The sequence below is a fragment of the Lissotriton vulgaris genome, chromosome 9 (genome assembly GCF_964263255.1).
Source record: "Lissotriton vulgaris chromosome 9, aLisVul1.2, whole genome shotgun sequence".
Classification (NCBI taxonomy): domain Eukaryota; kingdom Metazoa; phylum Chordata; class Amphibia; order Caudata; family Salamandridae; genus Lissotriton; species Lissotriton vulgaris.
Genome location: NC_141697.1, coordinates 422,678,394 through 422,692,206, shown reverse-complemented (window position 1 = coordinate 422,692,206; position 13,813 = coordinate 422,678,394). Strand labels below are relative to the sequence as shown.

Below are 13,813 nucleotides of genomic sequence, written 5' to 3'. Positions count from 1 at the left end.
CTTTGCAAACCTTCTGTACCTGAGACTTCTGAAGAATAATTTTGCCTTTAGGAAAAGAATCAATTATACCAGCTTGCCTAGTAGGACAATGAACTTTCAACCTCCTCCAGCCGTGGCCACGTTAGTGACAGATGCCTCCACCCTAGGGTATGGGGACTCACCTGATGTAATTGGAGATCCGAGGTCTATGGTCTGCAGAAAAGGAATGTCTCCACATTAACCTGCTCGAACTGAGGGCGATTTTCCTAGTGATCAGGCATTCCTCCCTTTTCTTCACTTCTGTTCAGAGCAGATTTTGACAGACAGTACGACTTTGATGTGATTTGTCCACAAGCAGGACCAAACGAGGACATGAGAGGGCTCTCCACAAGAGCCAAATCCTCAGAGTCTTCCTTAGCTTGGGGCGTCCCAGTAGGTGACATCTGCAGTGCAGCCACTGGTTATACTTTTTCATCTTTACTAAACACAGTTGTCTTGATTCAGAGGTGAGGTGGGATGGGCATTTCACCAGATCTATACTAAAGGCCTTAATGGTATAACTATCATTCTAGGCCTGGGTATTCCTTGGGAATCTATTTAGGAGGTGAGAAATCTGCAGGTAGAAGTATCTATCTGAAGAAAAAGTAACTTCGATTTGATAACAGTATTTCTGGTGGATACTCGATCTTCTTGCATATTTCTCACTGATGCCTCCAATCTCCAAGTTTGATGGATCATTATGCACCATCATAATAAGGTTCCAAGTTGTGCACAACATACTTTATCTGATGTCAGTCTCATCCCATCACCGGTATGTCACTCCCGGAGTCAAGCATGGCTAACACCCCGCTTCTGTCAGGGGTAAGGCCATGGAGATAGGGAGAAAGGTTTTCTGGACCAGTCTGGTTCCGGGGAACTCAAGAGGTGGGGAATCTGCAGGAAGAGTATCCACCAGAAATATTTTTACAGAAAGTAAGTAACATTTTCTTTGGGCTCAGTCCTGTTATGCCTGATTGTTCTGAGGCTTTTTGGTCTCCTGGCCTAGTATCTCCTCATGATCTATGCCTTCTGTCACATACCGGCAATGTAGTAGATCTTCAGTCTTAAATGTGCTCCTCGCATGGGATGCCTCTAGGAGAACACCTGTGGGTTCGACGAGGTTGCTTAGCACCTCCAGTGGTAGATGAAGGATTTCAACCTTACTTGTGGTAGGCCTTTTTCCCTACCCCAGTTGGAGCTCTTAGTGGTTATAGATGCATTAACTCTTGGCTATGGGTGGTCCTTAGATGAAGCCACTGATTGCCACTGGAACAGATGGTGACAGACCTGACACCACAAACTGGATAGTGACATTATAACTTAAAACAAATGGGGTTCAAATAAAAATAGTCCTGATGAAAGCACAAACCCTGTTGGGGTAGTGAAGGATTAAAACATGTCAACACAGTATTAGAGTTCCTGGGTCGTAACCCTCCCCTTACATTCACCCAACTAATTAGCACACATTTTAATCCTACTAGTGGCACCCAAAATAAAGGGAAATCGGGCCGACCACTAGGTATTTTTTATTTTAATATTTGTAATCTTGATTAGTATTAGAACAATATTTAAAGGAGTCCCTGAGACATGGTTGAGCCCACCTTGGAGTTTAGGGACTAGGGTGCGGCCTGATATTGAAGCCTGACACCAATAGGATGTGTGAGGGTCACAATACAAATATTGAAAATTATTTTGAGGAAAGGAGGATAAAGCTATATTAAAGCATTATAGGAAGGAAGGTAGGATACATTTTTATTAAGTGAATTCACTGGTTGGGCCCCAGAAAGTCTCACAACTTTTATATCGATTGGACCAAGGATCACCAAGTGCAAGGCTTACGTTTTGTGGTTCCTGTGGTGCTACGAAAGGGAAAGAAGTCCAGAAATGGACCTTATTCAGATGGATCATTCTTTACATTAAGTTGTGCTACGGCTTGGCCATAAAGGTGCTTCAAAAAAGCCTTGGACTCATTCTTCCAGACCAAAGGCCGCCACAAGGCCTAGGCCAGTATGTTTGGCTGCTGGACATCTGCCAGGCTACTACATGGGTGTCCGTTCACACCTTCACCATGCATTAATTATCTACAGAAAGAGTGTTACCAAATGTAAATATCTTGTTAATCTGGCACTAAATGCCCCACCTAGGTGTTCAGAGTATGCTTTCATACAAGAGCACACCTTACACCGAAGGAGAGGGATTATCCTAGGCTATTGATAATTGCTTTTAAAGGTTGTGAACTATGTTTGCATCTGTGAAACCAATAGGTAGGCTTCAACCTAAGCTTACTCTGTTTTGGCCTGATTCACCTCATAACTGGAGGGTAGATGACATTCGAGCCATGAGTTAACTAATGGGGAGTGAGGACCCTCCATCGCTTGCCGAGGCCAAGCAGAAACAGGGGCCACAACCTCAAAATGATGGCTTAGAGGGGTTGCAAAAGGCATTTTATTTAAGCCCAACTCCACAGCACACATTACCTTTGGTTAGAGATGCAATAAATTTACTGCCATGACGATTGAGACCCCACTTCCCACATATGGTAGGGGTGAAAGACCTCTTATGCAGACCAGAGTGCCGCACATAATTGATCCTAAAATGAGTAGGAACGAGCCTTTGAGAAGGCCTGTCGGTGGTGCCCAGCCTAACGTAAAAAACAGGAAGCAACTGAAAACAAGAACAGGCATGAAGGCACGTCCCCACAGCTCAGATGAAAGAGCCAAGCATAGACCTGGGCAAGAGTTTCAACCCATATCCTATTTAGCACTCTGGATCTGGACGCTGGGCATGATCATCTGCATTGACCAAATAAGCTTCCTATCTCAGTATTATAAAGTCTTGAAAATGCAAGTCATCTTGGTGGTCGACATTCTGAAGACTCTGGGATTCTTTGCCAATTTGACCAAAGAAACTTGGAGCCCAGGAGGACCTTGAAGCTCATAATCTTCTGCATAAATTTGGTGTATGCAATCTTGTAACTTACATAGTAAAAATTGAGTTAATCAAGAAGGAGCTAATGAAGGTTCTGAAAGCAGAACTGATAGAATTGATCATCTGGCTTAAATACTGGGCTTGATTGGACCTTTCACTCAATTGATTATTTCAGGAACACTACATTATCAAGCCCATAAGAGTTTAAAAATGCAGCACATTCAAAAGGACTCGGCTCAGCAGAGATAAGCCTGTCTTATGAAAGCAGGCTGGAGGTCAATTGGTGTTTAAAACACATGAAGGGCTAAAATATTCATGCTATTTTTGAGTGTGCCCCAGATATGTTATAGTTAAATGCTTGCAGGTTAGACTGATGTGTCTGCTCTGGTAATGTGTCTACAGAAGGCAGATAGTTCTGAGATGCTTACCAAATATCTGGCATTTTTGGGGTAGTTCGCGGTGTGGTACTTCCGAAAATGTGGACAGAAGTTGCAATCTGTTGAGGTTAGTCCAGGTCTTAGCGATGAAATATCATCCAATTAAGCTGCACAGCAGCTAAGCTTTTCATACATCTGGTTAACTATTTTAGCACTTATGCCTGTACAGGGAGACTTTGGTGGCCACACAGTAACTACTAGGCTAGTTTATTGCAATTTATGAATGCAGCTTTTAGTTTCTGAGAGACATCAGTGACTGAGTGATTGATCATCCAAAAGGACCATTGTGCTGTGAAACCCTTTGCATTGATGCTGAATGTTTGATCAGCGACCCTCTTTAGTTGAGGACTAGATACAGAAGTAGCTCTATTGAATGCCATCTTTCAGGATTGGAGTGGAGAGTTCAGACATGCATTCCTTGTTTTTATTATAATACATAATTTAGCAGCACAAGTTGGATGCTGTTAGAACTAATACTGAGGGGCAAACTAACCTGTTGATACAAGCTGATGTGGTCTGACTCCTGGCGTGCTGAATCCTTGGTACTTGCCAACAACCCGGGAAATAATACAGCAGGCTTCATTCCTCATGGAGCATCATGACAGCACCATCAAGTGGTCCATTTATGCTAGGAAAAAATGCCATATTTGGTGTGGAAAAGTATATCAATCCCCTATTATCAGCCATAAACCTTTTTATAAATTTCTTGAATATTTTCCAACTAGGGTATAGCATGCAGAACAGTCTGGTTTTTCTAATTTAACTGGTTTGGCAGGTCATCCGCCGTTGGCAGGAATTCCAGTGGAGAGCATCTACTGGTGTCTAAACTGATCAGGAGTATTAGATTCTCAGTTTGCCAGAGGCAGATATCTCAAATAAAATTCTCTTCCTGATTTTAAAATGGATCCCAACTTAAGATATTTCAAGAACGTTGTTGTCTGGGAGAGCTAGCCATGCTCCCTTACCTGATTTCTTGTGAGTAGTATGACATACATGTGCTTTGGACTTAGATGGTATAATGTTGACACTGCTAGGGGTAATATGAAGAATTACTTAGTCCAATAAATATGGTTTCCTGTCTATTTTCTAAATTGCCATATGCTGTATGCAATGGTTTGCCTTTCGATTGAGGTGACCATAAAGTGGAGACCTTGCTTTTAGGAATCCTGTTGTACCATTTCTGCAACTGCCTCTGGCTAGGTGGATCTCTTTCCCATTTTTGTGCATGAAAAGAAGGACTCAGAAGTTCTCCTAGGGTCTCCTCGCGTTATCAAAAAGATAGCTAGAGGAAAAAAGGGGAAGCCTATACGCAGATACAAAAAGAAAAGACCTAGACAAATTATCTTTCCTAAACATGTAATAACTGAAAAGCCAGTCACTATAGGAAAAGGGTATAGCCCATCTCCTGATAATTCGGATAATATGGATGGGGATGAGATCTTAAACGATACCAATGATACCCCACTTATTTTCTCTATGAACAGGGGGGTTTCAGAACCTGTGATGGAGGCTGCTGTTGAGGTAACCTCGAATGGGGTGGTAGCTGGAATCACAAGTGAAATCCCTGTTTCCCTTCCTATAAGTGTGGCTGTCCAACACTCCCCAATTATAACAAGAGTATTTAATCCATTAGCTCCTATTTTTTTGCCTCCGACAGATGTAGCTAGGAATGTAATACATCCGACACCAAAAGATAACATTTCTTATGTGGATACGTTGACTTTGGATTTTCTCCCTTTACTTGACTCGGACTTAAGAATGAATAGATCTTGGCTACTTAGCTGTTTCAAAGAAATAGAAAGTTTAAAATTGGTCCTAACGAATGATATTGATCTAGTTTTACCTATAAGATCTATAAATGGCCAACGAATAAGGGTAAAGTTTTACTCTAAAATAATTACTAACCTGGTGCTTCAACATGCAGAAGCTTTCCAACGCAGAGGAATAGACGTGGTACCTTTTCTTAATAAAAATTCATCTCTTTCTTTCTCTGAAAGAAATATAAAATGGTCCTCTGGACAGGAAGATTTTCTTGTTGGTAATAATGACCTGAAGATTTGGCTCTCCAGAGGCAAACGAATGGTTTCGCAGGTCTTTCCTCTAGTTGGGTGTACTGATAAGCCTCTAGCTGATGATGTTTCGATGTGGAATTGGTTACCGGGAGTTCTCTCAAACACCGCCTCGAGAAACCCACGACCATCTGCATATCTTTAACCAGTGTTTAAAAATAGTTTCTTGGAACGCTGCTGGTCTGTCTAAATGTCCGGAGAAACTTGATTATCTTTTTTCTTTGAATGCAGATGTGTATTGTATTCAAGAAACATGGTGTGATACTCTCCCCTATGGAGGGAATGATTACTTCATCTTTGAAGTTGCTGCAACGCCTTCTAAAAGGGGCCATGCTAAAGGCGGAATCGCCTGTTTGCTATCCAATACACTTCAATGGCAATTTTCCCATTACAAGGATGAGAGTAATTTATTCCAATCCATAACTATTTCTAACCTGGATAATAATGTACAACGATCTTCGTTTATAATTTTAAATGCCTACATTCCCCCCGAAGACAATTTTACCCCAGTTTTAAAGCGTATGTTTACATACATAAAACAGTTATTAGAGGGGGATGATCCTCCATATCTATTATTGGTGGGGGATTTAAACTGTAAAGTCTCCAATACTTCCCTTGACATATTTAGAAACAAGGTAAAAGAAGAAGTATTTAATATTCCCCAAGCTCTCTTCCCTAATAAAATAAAAACGAATAAAAGGGGTAAGATTCTTCTTGGGGAGCTCAGTGCTGTGGATGGAATTATCATAAATGGCAGAATGCCTTCCGATTCCCCAGCAAATTATACACATGCCTCTATTAGTGGTGAATCCATTTTGGACTACGCTATAACTGATCTCGATACGTTCTCTTCTTTTAAAGACCTGGTAATCTCTCACACTCCGCTGAGTGACCATAAAATTATAAAATTATCTATTTCACTAATTCCTCCTGAATCTGACCGCTGGTCCCTAAAGAATAAAGGCTTCTCTATAAATTGCCAATCTGGGAGATGCTACTGGGGTACCAGTCATTACAAGGATGTGCAAAACATCCTTATTCAATCTCTAACTGAACTCGACTCTTGGCAAGGTAGGGAATTTAGGTCCCTCGAAACGCTTATTCAAAAAGTTACTGAAATGGCCAGGAATCGAGGAAGGTTTAGAAAGAAATCTTTCTTACCTAGTACTCTCTTAAAGATAAATAAAGAGATTAATAAATTGGTTAGGTTGCAGTACCTTCATAGATCAGGAGAGATTCGGAGACAGTTAGCTTTGGTAAAGAGAAGGAGGGTGAGATTGAGAGCCAAGATCAAAAGAGACAAAGAGGATATGATTTGGATCAATCTTAGAGAAGCTTCAAGGAGCAAAAACTCGAGAGCCTTTTGGTCCATCATTAGGCAAGGATGTGGTGTTGTAAAAACATCTACGCCGATTGCCATTTCCGAAGAAGTCTGGACTCAATTTGTGCTCACTCTATATGCTGCCAATGAGACAGAAGATGAGGCTGTGGTTCCAGACTGTAATATTGTTAACCCAATGGAATTACCCACTGAGGACACCATAGCTTCCGCAATTAAGAGCATGCGCTCGTCCGGGGCCATGGGTCCGGACGAAGTTCCCATGTCTATAATTAAGCAAGATATAACTACTTGGAGCAGGATTCTTCTTCCAGTGTTCCAGGCATGCTTTAAAAATCGATCAGTACCTGAGTCCTGGCGGGGAAGCATCTTGATTCCAATCTTTAAAAAAGGAGACCGTGAAAATCCCTCTAATTATCGCCTAATTGCGCTATTAGATGCGATAGGAAAAATTTTTGCCAAACTCCTACTAATATTAATAACAGACTGGGCATTCTTAAATAATATTATTCCTAGGGAGCAGACAGGGTTTCGAAAAGACCACGGAACTTTAGATAACCTAACTATGCTACATGTAATCGTAGATAAATATGTGCGGGTTCGTGGTGGGGGCATATACGCAGCATTTATTGATTTCTCCGCAGCATTTGATAGGGTTGATCGGCCGACGCTGTGGAGAAAACTGATGCTGTTGGGTATGCCGAGATATTTATTAGACTTAGTTAAGTCCTTACACTGTAATACCTGGTGTAGAGTGTTACAGGGCGGAGAAAGGGGACTTACTCAAGCAATTCCCTCCCGAAATGGTTTAAAACAGGGATGTATATTGGCTCCCACCCTGTTTTCCCTGTATATGGCCGATTTACCTACTACAGTTGCTAAATGTGAGGGTCTCCCCCCAACTATAGGAGGGACTGCCATATCTATTTTAATGTATGCAGATGATATATTAGTTTTGGATCTGACCCCTAAAGGTCTCGCTAATCGTCTTCATACATTGAATAACTTCGCAGATAAACACTACATGAAAATTAATAGCTCTAAAAGCAAGATCATGTGCATCTTCGGTAAGAAGAAATGCAGATCTAGGGGCTTTAATTGGTCATTAAGCGGAGAAAAACTCGAGGTAGTCAACTCTTATCCATTTTTGGGCAAAATAATATCTTCCAATCTTGGTGAAAAGCCTCACATTGAAAATAATACGAGAAAAGCTATGGCTCATGGAATGGGTCTACGATCCTTTTATAATGCCACAGGGAAGAGGCATTTCTCGTCCTGCTTAGAGGTATTTCGCGCAAAGATCCCTTCCACCCTCCTTTATGGAATGGAATTGGTGGATTTAAAACAATGGGATTTTATGCAAAAAACGGAGGGAAAGGTATTGAGGAAAATTTCCTCTCTTAATTCAGCGTGTTCCACATCCCTATGCAGACTGGAATTTGGTCTGCGGAGCTGTTGGGCACAAGGTTTAGCAGCTTTGGTAAGGTGGGTAGCATCCCTGGCGAGAGCTAAACCAGGAACCCTACGCAAATTAGTAAAAATGGAGCTTTTAGGTAATTTCAATGAGTTCTCGCAGCTGGTAAAAAACTTCAGAAAAGCTGTTTTTCTATTAGAACTCGATGAAAGTACGCTATTTTCTCTTTCCCCATATGAACTAAAGTTAAAACTAAAAAGTAGGACCTGGGAATTGTGCTATAAGATGGATATAAGGGATCAACAGAAGTATAAAGAAAGGGAAGCCTTGGCCCTAACTTATATACCCAAACAAGCACAGCAATATACTAGGTGGAATATCCCACATGGTGTTCGGAGGGTATGGTTCCTCCTACGGCACAATTTGCTTCCACTTAATACATTGCTCGCTAAATGGTATGGTGTGTCTCCCTTATGTAAGCTATGTAATTATGCTGCTCAAGACCTTAACCATGTATTGTTTGTTTGCCCGAGATTACGTCTATTGCGCAAAAAATGGATAAAACCGATTTGTCTTGAGTTGGGAATTCTGAATATAACAATGTTCCGTAATGCTCTGTATTCCCCCCCTAACGAAATGTTTTGTTTCAGACTTTTTAATTATTTTAAAGAATTTATGGACATATATTAATGAGAGTGGGAGATGCTGATGTGTGCATTATTCGGCTAATTTCTATTGTTTTCTTTTGTAGCTATATGTAATTATTTCTTATTCTGTCATGTTAATATGTATGTTATTTTATGTGGCCCTCGATGAGAGCCAAATCATACAATAAAAACTTGAACTTGAACTTGAACTAGGTGGATCATACAGGAAGAAGGTATAGATATTACTAAATTTGGTGCACATTTGGTCAGAGGGGCCATGACATTGAAATAGATTTAATGCTAGGTAGCATGCTGAAAGACATCAAAAAGTACGTCAATTTTTCCTCACATTTTACTTTTAAGAAGTTTATTTTTTATCAGTGACATATGCATCATCTCTGGTGGTGAGCAAGCTTTGGTAAAGCATAAATCCACACTTTCATTCCTGCTACAGAATGTAAAATGTGCTAGTTGTCATGACATTTATTTTTTATTCCAAGAAGGAAAGTATTATCCCACCTGGATGATGATCATTTACTTACACTGTGATAGTTGATTTTGGATCCATTGATTTGACATGTTATTTATACTGTCCATGAAACATTGATGTATTTTAATATTGCTCATTATGTGTTGGGTTTGATTGAGATCTTCTAGTTCTGTGGGAATGATTTTGTATTGCATTGGCGGATGGGAAGCAAAATTGAAAACCATGGAGAAAGGTAGTGCACATTTATCTGTTTATTTTACCTTATGTTTTCATCCATTGGTATAGGAATTTCAGCTGTCTTTGGTTTGCCCGGTCAAAATGTTCTGGATGTTGTTGCCATGTATACCTGTATTCTAGAACATTTAAGGCTGATTATCCGACAACCTTTGGTGTCAAACGAGCCACATTACCAACTCTATTGAGAAATTGTGTATAATTTGACCCAATAACTGGAGATATCAGAGAAGGCCATGTGCTTTCACATGTAGGTCTTTCCATAAATACTCTCTTAATCTTCTGCTAAAGATGATCAAATGGTGTAGTCTGGACCCTTCTTCAGTTCTAGTACTGCTACCAGTGTTGTGTGTGTTCAACTAAAACACTTTCAAGTTGGTTGCTTGAAATTTGGTATACATTCTCCAACCCTGTTGGCAGTGGTACTTATGGAACATTTCCATAATAAACTCATTATGTATCTAAAAGGACAATTTCTAGGCAAAATGTTTCTATATTATTGCAGCATAGAAAGGTGTCACATTTCTGCTAATTGTCTTCTTCTAAACCATTAGGCCTACTGGGGATGCATACTCTCTCAATAGTGCTTCATAAAGCTTAGTTGATTGGAGAATACCTGCTAAGTTTTGGGACACATTTTTTGGTGACATATACGCATAAACTAACCCTGAGCACTGACAACCAATCAGGGATGAAGTTTGCTGCCATCCTGGCCAGGTTCCTCAGCCATCAAACTGTTCCTCACACATTGGATCCTGCTTCTCGGCGAGCGGCTGACATTACTTTTGACTTCGGAATAATCCATATACCTGCTTGGGTTCCTAGAGCTTAATATGTGCGACTCATAGGGTCAACCTTTCCTCCTTCATCATCTCCGATTGGCTGTGGTCCGAACAAGGTGATCACATGAAGAATGGAAGATACCTAATCCTATTAATTGTTCCATCGATTCCACCATCCAATACAATCTTAACAAAACAATCCATTTCGAGCAACTCCTACTTTGCCTGTTAAAGTAACCCTCGCCTAAAGAAACAGTTTTACATGCACAGTTCATTTGGAAACATCTGAGTGCTGTTATCAGATATACATATTTGTGTTTTTTTCCATCACCGGGTAGTTATAAAGGTGACTTTTATATCTTACATATTACTTTGCAGACGCGTGCTCAAGCAAAGCATCTATATTCATGACTTTGGATACTCTTGGTATCATCACGCACAACATTAAAACGTTTCCATCTCGGACACCCTTCAACCACAAATTCTTCCAGACATGCGTGCATGCTCAGGCTTTCAACCAGCTGCAGCCCATCCTAAGGGATGTAGGGGCCACGCCCACTAACTTTTTGTCCAACATGAATAGTGCCTGTCGGGCTGAGCAAAGGTCAGTATAACAAACACTCTTCCTGTTTAGGTCACAGCTAGGAGTTAGACAGCTGCCTGAGCTGAACTCTGACGAGCTGAAGATGTCACAGCTCCTGTAGGTGTGTTCTCTTCAGCCTGGGAAAGCAACTTGAGGCTCTCCCACTCTTGGAGCGTCACTAATTGACTCAGACTTGGGCGCTTCAGTTTTAAGCCCTGAAGTGCCCAGGGCAGAGTGTCAATCAGTGACACCTCATCACAGAGTGGGGTGGGGTCAGCAACTCTCACTGATCCCATCCCCCTCTGTGACAAGATAGGGATTGCTGCCTTCTCCCATTGGTTGACCTACGGTCAAAGCAATGAGAGAAGGCAGCAGTTCCAATGTTCCTGGGACCTCCGAGACAGAGCTGCAGCAGTGTAGGTGTGATTTATTATTATTTATATATATAATTTGTTATATTTTGTGCGTGTACGTTTGAATATGTGTAAGTGTTGTGAAGGGATGTGTTTGGTACGCACCAGTGTGAAGGCATTGATGTGAGTGAGTGTGTGCATGTGTGTGTCCCGTCCACCCCCCTCCCTGCTAAAATTTCAGCCGCCACTTCTTTCAACCAGTTGGACAAATGATAAAAAGGGCTGCATGACTACTGTTAGTGGACGTGCACTGCCCAAAGGTCAATGACAAAACAGTACATCTTGGAAGTGATTACTGAGACCCCTTGCGAACACTTACAGGGTTATTTTCTTTTTCAACCAAGGCATCTTGATCACATCAATACCACTGGAATTGCCGTGTTTCATTGCTCAACGAGTTGTTGATGTTCTCCATTTTATTTTTAAAGAACTTTACTGCCATGAATCATTTCCCCATGTCTACAGGGAACCTTGTTTAGAACGTGTATATTATGTTCTTCAGTGTTTTTCTAACTCCATAAGTTTGTTGAAAGGGCATTATAGCTGTGTATCCGAGCTGTGGAAGAGTGTTCAGTTTGTAGTTAATAGATGTTTTCTGGAACGCATTGCTTTAAAATCTTTCAAAACTTGTGATTGTACTGATTCATCTTCTCTGACAGTGGCACCAAATCAAAGTCTCTTTCCCTTTGAGGTTATTTTGATAATTATCCTAGACTAGTCTGTTGACACTGGATTTGTTAATTCCTACAGTGAATGCGAAGAAGAATAATGGCATCTAAAATGTCCTTTTTTGGGGTTCCAGTCATTATTTTGACTTCCAATCCAAAAAGCTTTATTCAACAGTTTGCGTCATAAAAGCAGATCACAATAAAACAACATGTTTTTCGACATTAAAATACTGTGAATTGATAGGATAAAACGTTACAATTTCATACAGCAAACTGATCCAAGTTAAGATAGTATCAAATTTAAAAGGAGAGCATATCATATAGGTATTAAAAACCATTGTGGGTAAGAATAGCTAGGGGGACTTATTTCAAACTTCACCACAGATATGTGACCTTAACACACAGTCAGATCAAATTTAAGGGTTTTTCATGACATCTGTAGAACGGGATCTAACTATGCACATCCAACTTAAGCTCATTATTTCAACTTAATACACTTAAGCTTGCTTTAACCTTGTTGCTGGTCCAATTATGGTATGGCAGGAATAGTTTTAGCATTGAATGTACAGCTAGGATGAAGCATTGGATGCAATCTTACAGGTAAGTTTTATTTCCCTTTGCTCTGTGTATTCCACCATTTTAATCCCTAAGCCAAAATACAGTTTCTCATTTGATTGTGAGTTTCATTATGTGGTAATATCATTACATTGGTGTTAATCACCACAGTGCATTGTCGACAAACCATAGTGCACCAAAATGTTATGCTTTAATCATGTGCAGTGCCAATTCGGAAACCCCTTCCTTGTCTGTGTAATTTGACAATTAAGAAACCCATTGAGTTTTTTAAGAAACCTCACTCAGCTTTTGACTTTACTGAAATGCAGAGCAAATAAACTGTCTTTGTTTTCTCTTTAGATTCAAATAGATTAGAACGACAACTTGAAGACACAGTTTCCCTTAGGCAACAATATGAGGATTCAAGCACTAAACTTAAAAGTCTTGAAAAGCATTGCAAAACTCTGAAACAAGAAAAAGATGATATTCATAAGGTATGTTAAACATACGACCGTGAGCTAATGTTGTTAAGTTGACTATCATTAGTGTTGTCATCCTTTCATAGGTCAGGTAAAAACAAAATATTTTGCTGTGTGGTAATACTTGCAGTCAGATCTTTTCTGTATGGCATCTTAGTGTATGCCCTACAAGCACACAGACCCTTACTTGTAGAAATACTTTCTAATCAAAAGATAGCGTAGCTGAAAGTAAAGGTACAGAGCCAGTCAATCACATGTGCTTTGAAATTGTCTTTTCCAAACAATAGATGTCTTTTTCAGACTAGTCGTTTTCACAACCTAGTTGCTAACCTATAACTTGAGATTACCCAAGAGCAAGTCTAATCCAACACCGAGCATAAAACCTTTCATCTAAACATAATAGTACAGCCTCCAATGGACCTGAGCATTGTTCAGCAAGAAGCTGTTTCCTTTCTTGGTGTGTTAGGTTACAGAGGGCCCAGCCTCCTGGACAGGTGGGAGCTGGGAATATGCAGCGACCCATTTGTGTCTGGCTAGACCAACTCCCAAAGGGATTCTCTTCAAATAATAATCCACATAACATGTCTACCAGTATAAAATCTGGCCCTGTGCTTTAAGCTTTGAGGATGATCTAGCTCTCTCTTCCAGAGCGAAGGAAAGTTGAGCATACTCTTCTCTTTCTTTTCTCAAGTATATCCCTCCTGCGTATCTGTGCAAGTGTTATTTCGCCTGTCATCTTTCCAGCACAACATTATTT

At 40.4% G+C, this 13,813-nt stretch overlaps 1 protein-coding gene across 1 annotated transcript in view; it reads left to right on the top strand.

Moving 5' to 3' along the window:
- Positions 1-13,813, top strand: part of CDC42BPB (CDC42 binding protein kinase beta) — a 900,025-nt gene that overhangs the window by 345,942 nt on the left and 540,270 nt on the right. The window contains exon 12 of the mRNA XM_086937841.1: positions 12,938-13,071. Within this exon, the coding sequence (XP_086793967.1) occupies positions 12,938-13,071 (134 nt within the window). The remainder of the gene's footprint in view (positions 1-12,937; positions 13,072-13,813) is intronic.